Source organism: Nicotiana tabacum, chromosome 14 (assembly GCF_000715075.1).
Source record: "Nicotiana tabacum cultivar K326 chromosome 14, ASM71507v2, whole genome shotgun sequence".
Taxonomy (NCBI): domain Eukaryota; kingdom Viridiplantae; phylum Streptophyta; class Magnoliopsida; order Solanales; family Solanaceae; genus Nicotiana; species Nicotiana tabacum.
Genome location: NC_134093.1, coordinates 11,170,606 through 11,184,153, shown reverse-complemented (window position 1 = coordinate 11,184,153; position 13,548 = coordinate 11,170,606). Strand labels below are relative to the sequence as shown.

General features: G+C 36.5%; 1 protein-coding gene across 1 annotated transcript; it reads left to right on the top strand.

Annotated features, from left to right (window-relative positions):
- The first annotated feature begins 2,182 nt into the window (after positions 1–2,182).
- LOC107808390 (26S proteasome non-ATPase regulatory subunit 1 homolog A) lies at positions 2,183–12,963 on the top strand. Its single transcript, XM_075229312.1, has 13 exons — positions 2,183–2,565; positions 6,148–6,211; positions 6,327–6,432; positions 6,858–6,969; positions 7,087–7,255; positions 7,957–8,432; positions 8,514–8,649; positions 8,750–8,998; positions 9,089–9,309; positions 10,785–11,043; positions 11,283–11,515; positions 11,597–12,086; positions 12,259–12,963. Exons 1-13 carry the CDS (start codon positions 2,414–2,416, stop codon positions 12,580–12,582), a joined length of 2,991 nt encoding a protein of 996 aa, XP_075085413.1. The 5' UTR covers positions 2,183–2,413; the 3' UTR covers positions 12,583–12,963.
- Positions 12,964–13,548: the final 585 nt, after the last annotated feature.

Genomic DNA, 13,548 nt, shown 5'->3' with positions numbered 1-13,548 from the left:
TCGGCTAAAAAAACACATATATAATAATAATAATTTAATTTTAAATTTTGTTTTTACTTTTAATAAGATAATTTATAGCCACATAAATATATATGACTCATTTTAAATTACAAATTCATAATTTCTTTTTATTTTTATTTTTTTAATTTCGTACCAATCAAGCATTATCATATAATTGGGACGGAGGGAGTAACATTTCTTTTAAAAATATAAATTCCATCGATGAGAGCGGAGTAGCATATATTCTATCCCATATTAGACCAGAAGAGGAGTGCATTCATTAGTTATGTTCGAATTAGGGACGCAATTTAGTGATTTACAAGTTATTCTTTTCTCTCTAAAATATGGTCGGTGGAAAATAATATGTTAAAAAAATTGTTCTCAATCCTAGTACTACGATCGTAATGCGTAATAAACCTGACAAATGAGCTGGGTTGGCCGATTTGAACTCGGTGACGATTTTAAGCCCACAAACCGGCCCACCAATTATCGAAGCGGGCGTGACTAGTCAGGCCCGAGAGAAATGGGCAAATAGCCCCTTTTTACACCGCTAATAAAAAGGGCAAAATACTTTGCTAGCCAAATATATATATATATATAAGCTTTTATTATTAGGAGCGGCTAAAAATATATATTTCTCAATAAAAATTAAGTACCATCTCAAAACTAATCAATATTTAGTCAAAGTTATTATTAAATACCCCATCAAAAACACGAAAAACTTTAAATCTTTTACAAGTAAGATCAAAACTAATCAATATTTAGTCTGCAAAGAAAAAAGTTATTATTAAATACCCTACCAAAAACACAAAAAACTTTAAATCTTTTACAAGTGACATTTCAACAAATTCACTATAAGTGAAACTCCAACACAACATGTAAAAGATCAAACTTTCACAAGTAAAAGGCCAATGGAAAGTAATTTCTGTTTTTAATCATTTATTGTCCTTTTCCCCAATGTCTTCTTTACGTATTTAGTTTGCTTGGGTTGGGTGGGAGTATAAGATATGCTTGGATCAAAGCCATAGTAGTGATGAGGGAGTGTTCAGGAATTTGGAGAAGAAAAGAGATTGAAGAATACATGATAAAAAGGTCTTTTGAATATTTTCTTTAACATTAAGTTTTTTACACTAAATTTAAAAAATTGGCTAAACTTTAAATAGAATGATATAAAATGGCCACCCATGCCATTTCTACTTGAAAGTTGACATAATAATACCATTCTAAGTCAGAAGGAACACCAAGAGATTTTTCCAATTTGAATATTATCCTTCTATTTCAAATAACCAAGCTAGTTAACAAGCCAAAGTTTTTAACAAAAATATTTATGGACTTGTTATCTAATTGAAAGGAATTAATTTCCATAGCTTATAACTAAGATTTCCGTTAAAATTATCTAAACTAATGTTTTATTTTAATAACTAGGACATTATTTTAATTTTACTTAAATAAAATAAGATTTTATGGGTCGTTCGGTACAATGGTGGAATAAACTAGGATATCTCATCCCTTTAGATTAGCTATCTTACCTTTTATATGGGATAGCAATTTACCATTTTAGTGTAAACTTATCCGGGAGTTAGCTAATATTTGTGACCAACTATGAGATAATATAATTTCAACTTTTATCTTGTACGACGCCTTATAATTTAACTGAACATACACTACCACCAAAGATTGTGGTGGGTAAGCATCATTCTAATCTCAGTTTGAGCCATGAGAATTAAGTCACCTTTGACAATGAGCATTTTAAATCCTAAAATTGGACTTTCCATCTTAAAATTGGTAAAATAAAGCCCCGAAGTGTATAGTGACACCAGATAAGAAAAAATGGGCATTTTTTTTTTTTTTACTTTTAGCCCGTAGCATAAATTATTTATATTCGGTAGGCGAAAAAGTATATTAAATTTATATAATTCTTATATATAACATACATAATATATATATACAAAAAAAATATATTTTTTCGACTATTATTTTGAGAGCGGCTATACAAAAAAGTTTTTTAAACTGAAAAGGCTCTATGTAAACTAATTCGGATTTAAATAAAAATTCGAATTAATCAAGACCCAAATTAGATTTTTCATGCTAAAAGTACTAAAACAAAATTAAAATTTTTAAAACACAACATTTTTTTCTCATTATTATTATTAAACCCCCCCCCCCCCCCCCCAAAAAAAAAAAGAAAAAAGGAATCCAAAATGAACTAGGAGTGAGCTAAAATATAAAGAACCTTTTTCTTTACTCCATGAACAAGAAATCCCAAACCTTTCAAATCTCTTCTTCAGTCTTCTCCTCTTCTTCTTCTCCACCTATTCCTTAGGTTTCCGGTTGCTCTCTTCATCTCAAAACCCTAGCTTTCTCCTCTCTTGTTACAGATCCAAACCCTAAGAGTTAAACGGCGGCGGCGGCAATGGCGACGGCTGCGACGATGGTGAGTTCGGCGGGTGGTTTATTGGCGATGCTGAACGAATCCCACCCACAGTTGAAACTCCACGCGCTCTCAAATCTCAACGCCTTTGTTGATTACTTTTGGCCTGAGATCTCTACCTCTGTCCCTGTCATGTAATTCATTCTTCTGCTACTTATTTCTCTTATAATCTCAGTTTCAATTATGTTTTTCCCCATTATAAAAATATACTTTAATTCTTAGTTGTAGTAATTGAAATTCTATGGGATTGGACTTATAATTAATTTATTTTTCTTTAATTGTGGTAAAAAGAATATTTTTTAAGTTGTAGTGATTCAAATTTTGTGGAATTGGACTTATAATTACGTGTTTTCACTTTAGTTGTGGCAAAAAATAGCTTTTTTTGTTAGTTGTAGTGATTGAAATTATGTGGAATTGAAATTTCTGCTGTAGAAAGAGGAAATTGGTTTTTTTTTTAATTTTTTTTTCCTATTTCTTTGGTGAATTCTTTTGTTTTTGGTTTGTTCTTTTAATGATGGAAAGTATGGAATTTTAATTTCCAAGCAGCAGAGGAGGCTTTTTTTTTTCTTCATTTGGGTGAATTGAGTTCTTGAAGGTTTGTGTCTTTATGGGAAAGATTGTGTGTTTGTTACTTTCAATTTGAATTATAGTTTGTAGTGCGGTAAAATACTTGTGTATTTGTTCATTGCTTGGACATAATTGTGTGGATTTGGGACTTGTCAGCATTAGTATGAAAGGTTTTGAGGTCCCTTTTTCCTGTTTTATGTTCTAGAAGTATTTGAACTTTGTGGGATTTTTGAGGAAAGTAGGAAGTGGATGGTAAATTGGATGTTTTAGACAAAAAGGAAGTTGGCGCTAAAGAAGATAACTTGGAAAATTCGGCGAGGAGAACATTAATCTGAGAAATGTTGAATTCTTTTAGTCGATTTCGTGCTGGGGTTCCCCCATTAGTATGAAAGGTTTTGAGGTCCCTTTTTCCTGTTTTATGTTCTAGAAATATTTGAACTTTGTGGGATTTTTGAGGAAAGTAAGAAGTGGATGGTAAGGTCTGCGTACCCTCCTGAGACTGGGTATGTTGTTGTTGTTGTCGTAAGAAGTGGATGGTAAATTGGATGTTTTAGACAAAAAGGATCTTGGCGCTAAAGAAGATAACTTGTGGAAAATTTGGCGAGGAGAACATTAAGCTGAGAAATGTTGAATTCAGTGTTATAAATAGCGCTCGCCTCAGCGCTAATAGCGTGAGGCGAGGCGATGCGAACAGCCTGCGCTATTTTGGCTCTGTTGCGTTGCGATTGTAAAAGGCGAGTGCCTCTGCCTGTGTAGCGAGAGGCGAGCTGTGGCGTCGCTTTTTGAAAAAAAAAAGAAAGAAAAAGGCGCAGACATTAAAAAAAAGACCAGCGACTTAAAACATTAGGGCTTGCACCAATTTCATGTTTCTTTCTTCTTCAACCTTCAAACAACAGAGCAGCCAAGTCCACCCAAGATGATTTCAACCTGAAAGTTTCAAGTTTCTGCCATCCTCTTCTTCATCCAAGTCGATCCAGCCCAGGTTTCTTCTTCTTCTTTCTTCTTTCTTCTTTCTTCTTTCTTCTTTCTTCTTTCTCCTTTCTCCTTTCTTTCTTTCTTCCTTTTCCTTCTTCTCTTCTTCTTTCTATTTTTTTGCTCTGTTTTTTGTCGAGCAACAGTGCAGAACAGAGAGTCTGCTGCTCTGTTTTTTTTTCTCGTTTTTCTTCTTCTTCTTCTTCTTCTTCTTCTTCTGGTCTTCTCTTTTTTTTTTTTGGCTCTATTTTTGATTGAGCAGCAGTACTGCACCCTGTTTTTGCTATTGTTTTTGCTCTGTTTTTTCAATTCTTTCACTGCTGGGAAGAGGCAGAGAACTTCAAAACTTCAAACCTGAAATTTCCTCCTTTTTCAGTTATAGAGTAGAATTAATTGCATATTGTGATATGAATCTACTATGACTATCTATTGAGTTTTTAATTTTTGAATTGATATATTTATTAATATATTATTGTTATTGAGTTTTTAGTTATATATATAATATTTTATTTTTTTTGTATAAATTGTCGCTTCACATCAAAAAGGCGAGCGCTTCGCTGCGCGCATCTCGCCTCAGTGAAGCGGGCCCTTGGCTGTTTGGGCATGACTCGAATTATTGGATTTTGAATGATTCAAGATTAGGTTGTAGGGATAACTTCTGTAAGTGGTGCTTAAATGGAATTGGAATTTCTAAGTATTAGGATTAGTGGACTTGTTATATTGGGCGGTCGGGTGTGAATTGGAAATTTTGAGCGACTCACCGTATGGTTTTTGAATAGTGCAAGTGTAGGTTGCAGGGATACATTGCCTGCATTTGAGTGCCTTGTCACCATGGAAGTGTGGATGGTAGGTGTGGGGGATGTCGAAAGCTTTTTTAGTGCTGGTCCTGGAAGGTTTTTGTAGTCAATATTATCTTAGTTGGAAAAAATTCAACGCCTAATTTGTTTTTCGCCTTTCTTCTTTTGGACTTTGAATTGAATGATCGATGACAATCTTAAGTCGAAAAGGTGGTACAGGTAAAGGAGGGTTAAGGTGAATTCATTATGGGTTCCATGGCAATGAAAGGCATTGCACATGCAAGAAGTTCATTTGTTCATAAGTGGATCTGGAAGTCAGTACCTTCTTTTAAATAGTGTTTCAATCTTGTATGAGCTTCATTTCATCATGACTGTTGTGGATTGAAACTCATTGATTTTGATGCTATTGTTTTGGCTGGGGTACTTTTTAGAAGTATTTTGGATGAGTTTTTCGCACCTAAGGATTCCTATCCTTTCAAATATTGTGCCTAAAACTTATTCACCTCCTTTATGCAAAATATTAGCCCTCATATTACTTACTTTGTGTACTATGATGTCTTTGACCCTCTCAGTCTATGCAGGGGTGTAATTATACTGTGTGGAGTTAAAACTTTGTTTTCGAGCTTGGTTGATAAGCCCAATGTGTTGAGATTGCACAAAAGAGAAGAAAAAAAAATATGTTTAGATACATTATGTTGTTTGTTCGATTATTTTAAACACCAAACACTCACACGTTTTAATTTAGCTAACCACAAGCTTAACTTATGACCGTAGAACTTTTATAATCGAGAAAACCTCGAGAGCCAGTTGGCCCCTGGTGCACGATTCAAAACACGGTGGATAATAAGCCTCTCTATTCTTCTCTACTTAAATACCACGTTTTTGTTTGCGACAAGGTTTGAACTCATGTCATGCGCCTAGTCCAGACATCCCCTTATGAGCTCTTACCCCACTGGACCAAAGCCCCGGTGGCCTCAAGGACCCGAGAACTTTCTTTATAAGCCACCAAATTGCTTGCCAAACATAGTTCTCTTGAATAGCAGATATTCAACCTTGTCCGCCAGTTTAGTTATGCATCAACTAATTAATATAGCTATCATCTAAACAGTCTGTCATTGTCATTGAAAGCTGAGCTTCACTTTATGTTAGAATGTGCATATGTAGAATGCTGTATAGTTTGCTTGGCTTTGTATCTAGTTTGCTGGGCTTTGTATCTAGTTGTGATATTGGGTAATTTCATGCCCTGCACTTCATGTATATATATTAATTTATTTTATGCAATTTCTGAAACCTAAGCTCAAGTCTTAATTTCTATCAACTGAGTATTCATGATATGTGCTTTGAGATCTCATGGACTTTTTAAACTTCCTGTTCGTGCAGTGAAAGCTTATACGAGGATGAAGAGTTTGACCAAAGACAACTAGCTGCATTAGTTGCTTCAAAGGTTACATTTTTGTTTACCAACCAATTCATTCCCATCTCATGTGGGAGACAGTTTATTATGGCAGGAACTAATTTTCTTATCAGCAGTCCTTTCTAACTTTTGTTTCTTTCCTCAGGTTTTCTATCATTTGGGTGAACATAATGACTCATTATCCTATGCCCTTGGAGCTGGCCCACTCTTTGATGTTTCTGAGGATACTGACTATGTTCATACAGTTCTCGGTATAAATTTCATATCATATTGTTACTGTTCAGATCTTATAAATACAAAAAATCATGTTGTTCTGATGAATTTGTATCTTCCAAATTTTCTTTCTCAACTTTCATATATTGCTTTTGATTTGCATCTTTCAACACTTCTTCCTCAAGATCCATATTTTTGCAATTGCTATTGCAGATGATTTTTGTTGCATCCCCTTCTAGCCTATATTGTGTTCTTTCTGCAGCGTCTTGGTCCATAGTAGTGAATTGTTGTGTCATACCTGACATCACTGGGTTGACACAACAATGCCTTGTCAAACTTTGAAGTAGAGGCTCATTCTCGCTTAGTTGTTTTAAGTACTATAATATGTCAATTGTTTTAGCTGTCCGTTTTGTTTGTCAACTTTTGACTCGTATTGTTGAATTGGCAATATCTTTCCTTTCAGCTAAAGCCCTGGATGAGTATGCAAGCCATAAAACTAAGGCAGCTGAGTCAAATGATGAAGCCACAAAGGTGGACCCCAGGCTGGAGGCTATTGTGGAGAGAATGCTTGATAAGTACGTATATAATATTTCATCTTCTGTTGTGGACGAATAAGAATGTGGACGTCTAATCCTCGCATTATTTTTCTGGGGTTTCCATTCTGGTTAACAGTTGCCTTGTTTCTTACTTAGGTGTATAGTGGATGGCAAATATCAGCAAGCCATTGGCATGGCCATTGAATGCCGAAGGCTGGATAAGGTTGCCGAAGCAATTGTTTGCAGTGATAACGTTGATGCCACTCTAGCATATTGCAGTAATGTTTCCCATAACTTCGTCAATCGTAGAGAATATCGAAGTGAGGTAGTCTTACTCTGTCTTCACCCTATGTAACATACTTGATTTCAAGTGCCCCCCACTCCCCACCCCACCCCACCCCAAACCCCCACCCCAAATCCGTGTGCTCTATATAATTTATGTTATCTTCCTGCTAGGTTTAGTTATTGCGTTGATTGCTTGTATTCTCCTCATAGAAATATAAGTCTCTGTCTGTCACCAAGGTTTTTTTTAATTTTTTTTTAAAAAAAATTGTTCATTGAGGTAAGGCATATACTGTGAGCTCCCCTAGAAAATTAATCATATTCCACCAAAAATGTCCCTTTGAGTGTTACCTTCTTCCAGTGTCTCCTCATCAGCGTCATCCCAATATCCCCTGGGGAAAATAGAAACAGAGATAGAAAAAAGGAATCGGTTTGAACATTATGAGTTTGAGTTTGGAATTCTACCACAACCCATTCGATTTAATTTGTTCAAAATCTACTGTTCGCACTTATTTAGTGAATTTGTTGACACATATACAAGGTCTGAGCCAAATTTGCTGGGTTTGGGTAAACCCATATCTTATGCACTGCATCCGCCTGTGATATTATCCTTATTTGTTTCGCTTTCTTGCTTTCTTGATAGGTGTAGGACGACTTCTTTAATACATTTTGTTACTTCTTTAGATATTCTTTAAGCATATTCGGAGAAAATTTTCATTTAAATCTTCCTACTTTCTCTTACAGGTGCTTCGTCTTCTTGTGGATGTGTATGAGAAGTCACCATCTCCAAACTATTTGAGCATGTGCCAGTGGCTTATGTTTTTGGATAAACCAGAGTCTGTAGCAAGCATATTGGAGAAGCTATTAAGATCAGAAAATAAAGATGATGCTCTATTGGCATTACAAATAGCTTTTGACCTTGTAGAGAACGAGCACCAAGCTTTTCTTTTGAGGGTTAGAGACCGGCTTTCCAGCCCCAACCTACAACCTTCAGAGCCGGCACAGTTGTTACCTGCGGATTCTGATCGAGCACCGACTGAAGATGCAGAAGCTTCAGAGGATGTTCCATTGTTAGAAGAAAGTAGACCTTCAGGTGGGACGTTAACAACTGCAGATCCAAAAGAAGCTATATATGCTGAAAGGTTGGGAAAACTAAAAGGGATTCTATCAGGGGAGACCTCAATACAGTTGACCTTGCAATTCTTATACAGCCATAACAAGTAAGACGAATGTATTTTACTTTTTGTTCAATTGATTGATGGAAAATGTGTATTCTTAGTTGTGTTAATCTTTGCGTACAGGTCAGATCTCCTTATTCTTAAAACAATAAAGCAGTCTGTTGAGATGAGAAATAGCGTGTGTCACAGTGCAACAATATATGCGAATGCGATCATGCATGCTGGAACGACTGTGGATACATTCCTTAGGGAGAACCTGGTGATTTTATATTTTTCCTTTTACCAGATTACCTTCTCAATTGGATTATATCTACAGCCTAACATAATTTCTAATGGGAATCTTTTGTTTACAATATCAGGACTGGCTAAGCCGTGCAACAAATTGGGCTAAATTCAGTGCGACAGCTGGACTGGGTGTTATCCACAGTGGCCATTTGCAGCAGGGGAGATCACTTATGGCACCTTACTTGCCGCAAGGTGGCGCTGGTGGAGGTGGTAGTCCATATTCAGAAGGTGGTGCCTTGTATGCTCTTGGTTTAATTCATGCAAATCATGGGGAGGGCATCAAACAGTTTCTTCGTGATAGTCTACGTAGTACAAATGTCGAGGTACTTGTATTAGTGAACTTTATCTTTCTCATAGGCGCCTTTATTTTTTCCGGCTACTGTTTTCATACTTTCAACTTTCTGTTGCTACAGGTTATTCAGCATGGTGCCTGCTTAGGACTTGGGTTGGCTGCTCTAGGAACCGCTGATGAAGAGATTTATGATGACATTAAAAACGTGCTATATACTGACAGTGCCGTTGCTGGAGAGGCTGCTGGTATTGGTATGGGTTTATTGATGGTTGGAACTGCAAGTGAGAAGGCAGGTGAGATGCTTGCTTATGCTCATGAGACGCAACATGAGAAGATAATCAGGTAGGTTGACAGCTTTAAGCCAATAGCCGAAATACAATTACTTGTATTAGCTTAGATCCTATTGTTGTCTCTTAATACCTTTGTACTTGAGAAGTTCTTTTTCCTGTTCTTTTTCAAGTTTTGCTTTTGTATTTTTGAAGAAGAATGATATTGTGATTAAAAGTTAAACCAATCCAAAAAAATAAAAATAAAAATAATTAAACATTGATGAACTATAGAAAATATTTTGCTTGAACTATAATAAGGAAATTAATTATTTGAATAGTGTCAAAAATGATTGCAGTACCTAGAAATGAACAACTGTTATCGTGTGAATAGATAGTTGGTATTTTGGATTGATTTTACTTGATAAACTACAGATAAAATGATTTTATACTGTTTGAATAAATGTCACCAAGTGATATAAGGAAACGAATAGGTATAATTATTATACATTTGATAGACTGAAAATTGCAATAAATATTTAAGAGCTAATTACTGAAATGTCCTTTACTGCTTGGCTCCGATACTCTCACTTCCATATTTTATTTTCTTTGCAACAAATCCTGTTAATAACAATATAAGAAAATAATGGACAGATTTTGTCCTTGTTTTAGAACTCACTGTTCCATATCCTCGTGTTGGATCTTTCAACTTAAAAGTTAAAACCTGTGTTGCATCCGTTTTCTTGTGAATGTCACATTTACTTTTAAAAAGAAAAAAACTGTGAATGTCACAGAATTAGAAATGTCCATTGCAAATTAAGGCCATCTGAATTTCTGTTTCAAAAGAATGGCTGGAATGTCCATTGCAAGTTAATGGTGTTTGAATTTCTGTTTTGAAAGAAGACAGGACATGTTGATTTCTTTGTCCGTTTTCAATTCTGAATATTTGATAGATATTGCCTTTGATCATATGTAGTAAAATCACATTTTAGGTACTATCACTTGTTTCAGTCCCCATGTATACATCCTCCTTTTTTTGTTTTGAACTTTTAAATTGTGTATATCAATTCCAAGAACGGCCATAATTTTTTCAATTTCAAGGTGAAAATTCTTCAGTGTAATTTTTGTGCACTGGGAAGTTTTCATCCTTCCCCTGTTTTTGTGCTATTTTCCTTTCATGAAGGTTTATTAGCAAAAAGTAAAATTTTCAAACTAAAGGGGACATGAATATGTAATTAGTCTTTAGGCATAATTACAGGATCAATAATGGGGCATAAAATAGGGATGACAATTTCTCCATCTTACTACATGTGTAGGCTGCCTGGAACACATTTTTCTTTTAACTAGTACAAAATAATATTCCATAGAGTACCTGGAGTTGAACATTCCTTCTGATGCTACATGCAGGGGTTTGGCACTAGGTATAGCTCTCACATGCAGGGGTTTGGCACTAGGTGTAGGCTGCCTGGAACACATTTTTCTTTTAACTAGTACAAAATAATATTCCATAGAGTACCTGGAGTTGAACATTCCTTCTGATGCTACATGCAGGGGTTTGGCACTAGGTATAGCTCTCACAGTCTACGGAAGGGAGGAAGAAGCCGATACACTGATTGAACAAATGACTAGGGATCAAGACCCTATATTGCGTTATGGTGGAATGTATGCTTTAGCATTGGCTTACAGAGGAACTGCAAATAATAAGGCTATCCGTCAGTTGCTGCATTTTGCTGTATCAGATGTTAGTGATGATGTCCGCCGGACAGCAGTTTTGGCACTTGGATTTGTTATGTATTCTGAGCCAGAGCAGGTTGGTGCTTTTTCTTGTCATATTTGAGACTGTTATGCTCTGGTTAATCATGTGCTTCTTATCAATCTCTTATTATTTGTGGTCTCATTTCAGCGGAATTACTATGTTTGACTTGTGTCTGCAGATCCACATTTAATGCTACTGTTATCCTATTTCCTCTCCTCTGCCCTATCTCCCCCTCCCCCAAGTCTTCTTCTTTCTGATGTGTTAATAATGTTTCCTTTTCAATGAATTTGCAGATGCCTCGTATTGTATCGTTGTTATCGGAGTCGTACAATCCACATGTTCGATATGGTGCGGCTATGGCAGTAGGCATTTCTTGTGCAGGTACTGGTCTGAGTGAGGCCATCTCATTGTTGGAGCCTTTGACATCAGATGTGGTTGATTTTGTACGTCAAGGTGCTCTCATAGCGATGGCCATGGTGATGGTCCAGATAAGTGAAGCCAGTGATTCCCGCGTGGGTGCCTTCAGGTATTTCATCTGAAAATGCATGTCACATCTCTCCTTATTTTTTCATCTTTTCCTGAGCTTGCTATACTTTCTTCTGTTCAGGCGACAACTGGAGAAAATTGTCCTTGATAAGCATGAAGATACCATGAGTAAAATGGGTGCAATTTTGGCCTCTGGTATTCTTGATGCTGGTGGAAGAAACGTGACAATCAAATTACTTTCAAAGACTAAACATGACAAAATTACAGCAGTCGTTGGACTAGCTGTTTTTAGTCAGTTTTGGTATTGGTATCCACTTATATATTTCGTTAGCTTAGCATTCTCACCAACAGCCTTGATTGGTCTCAATTATGACCTAAAAGTGCCAAAGTTCGAGTTTGTATCACACGCCAAGCCCTCGCTATTTGAGTATCCTAAGCCAACCACTGTAGCCACCACAACTTCTGCTGTCAAACTCCCCACAGCTGTTTTATCAACATCAGCTAGGGCTAAGGCAAGGGCTAGCAAGAAAGAGGCTGAGAAAGCCATTGCCGAGAAGGCAGCTGGAACAGAGTCATCTTCTGGTGCACCAAGTTCTGGGGAGTCCATGCAGGTTCGTATACGTTTCTATCATTTTTGTTTTGGATCAATGGTTTCCTTTAGTTAAGGATCAGGCAGACAGTCTGTTCCTATAATATTGTAGGCAAATTTGTATGGATGATCTTGCATAATTTTCTGCTTTTGTTGTGTAGTGCAAATAAAATGTATCTCTCTTTTAATGGCAGGTGGATACTCCAGCGGAGAAGAAAAATGAACCAGAGCCATCATTTGAGATGTTGACCAACCCTGCTAGGGTGGTTCCAGCTCAGGAGAAATACATAAAGTTTTTGGAAGAAAGCAGATATGTGCCAGTTAAATCATCACCTTCTGGATTTGTGCTTCTGAGAGATCTACGTCCTGATGAACCTGAAATATTGTCCCTCACTGATGCACCCTCGTCAACTGCATCCAGCACTGGTGGTGGATCAACTGGACAACAGGCCCCGGCATCAGCAATGGCTGTTGATGAGGAGCCTCAGCCACCACCGGCTTTTGAGTACACATCTTGATTTATTTGTATTTTAAAAGCTTCATCAATACTTTGGTTTTCATTCCATGTTGGAAGATGATGTTGAATGGGCAGAGGTGGAAACCTATGGATCAAATAGCACTTCCTATGATCAGAGTTGAATTGTGGGGTACATTGAAAAGAGCCCCCGTGGATTCTGTTATTCTGCCTCTTGATTTCCAGACTTGTGCTTGTGCTTGTCATTGTATTTCCTACGCAAGAGGGACTCGAAAATTGGGGACTGGAAACTGCCATTGCGCGTTATTTTTGTCAGAATCTGTCTTGTCACCTCTGTCCTAGACTGTTAGATTTTTACTTTGTGTTCTAATTAAGATTTTATATTGCTTGGATCTACAAAAAGAGTTCCACTGTTCTCTCTCGAGTATTTATTAGTTACCACAACTTGATCTTTGCCAGTCCTAGTTTAAGCCTTTTGCAATTTGTTTGGTTTGATGCCGGACTGAATGTCAAATGTTTTCTGCAACCAATCGGCTAAGAATTGTTTGTTGCAAAGTTTTTATTATTCTGTCTGCCGCTCAACCAATTTTCATCAAACACAATTGAGTTTCACAGCTTTACATATGAGGATGTTTGATTGAAGCAGGCTGAATTTCTAGTTAATTGCAGTAGTAGGGCTATGTTGCTTGGACTTTCCGAAAATGTCGCCAATAGTGTATTTTTTGGAGGATACGACACGGGTACAACAATATTTTTTTTTGAAGAGTCCTGGCATAAAGTTTCCACTTTATAATGAAATGACAAGTTGCAAAATTTTCATACAAGGTCCGTGGATATATATATATTCATTATTTATTAGAAAGTCCTAGTAGAGCGTGTAAAGTTAAAATGGAACGGTATCACATGTAAAGAAATTTTTAGTTAAATAAAGGTGTCTAGGCTGCAAAGGCGCTTGCGTGTATGATATATGATCAAAACCAATCTCATTCATTCAATCCATAGAAAGGTT

What these genes read in the sequence shown, in the direction of transcription:
- LOC107808390 (XM_075229312.1), top strand. Translation starts at nt 2,414, where the DNA reads ATGGCGACGGCTGCGACGATGGTGAGTTCGGCGGGTGGTTTATTGGCG. An exon ending in CATTCCTTAGGGAGAACCTG is followed by an intron (nt 8,650 to 8,749) that starts GTGATTTTATAT and finishes TTACAATATCAG; the next exon opens with GACTGGCTAAGCCGTGCAAC. An exon ending in CAACATGAGAAGATAATCAG is followed by an intron (nt 9,310 to 10,784) that starts GTAGGTTGACAG and finishes TGCTACATGCAG; the next exon opens with GGGTTTGGCACTAGGTATAG.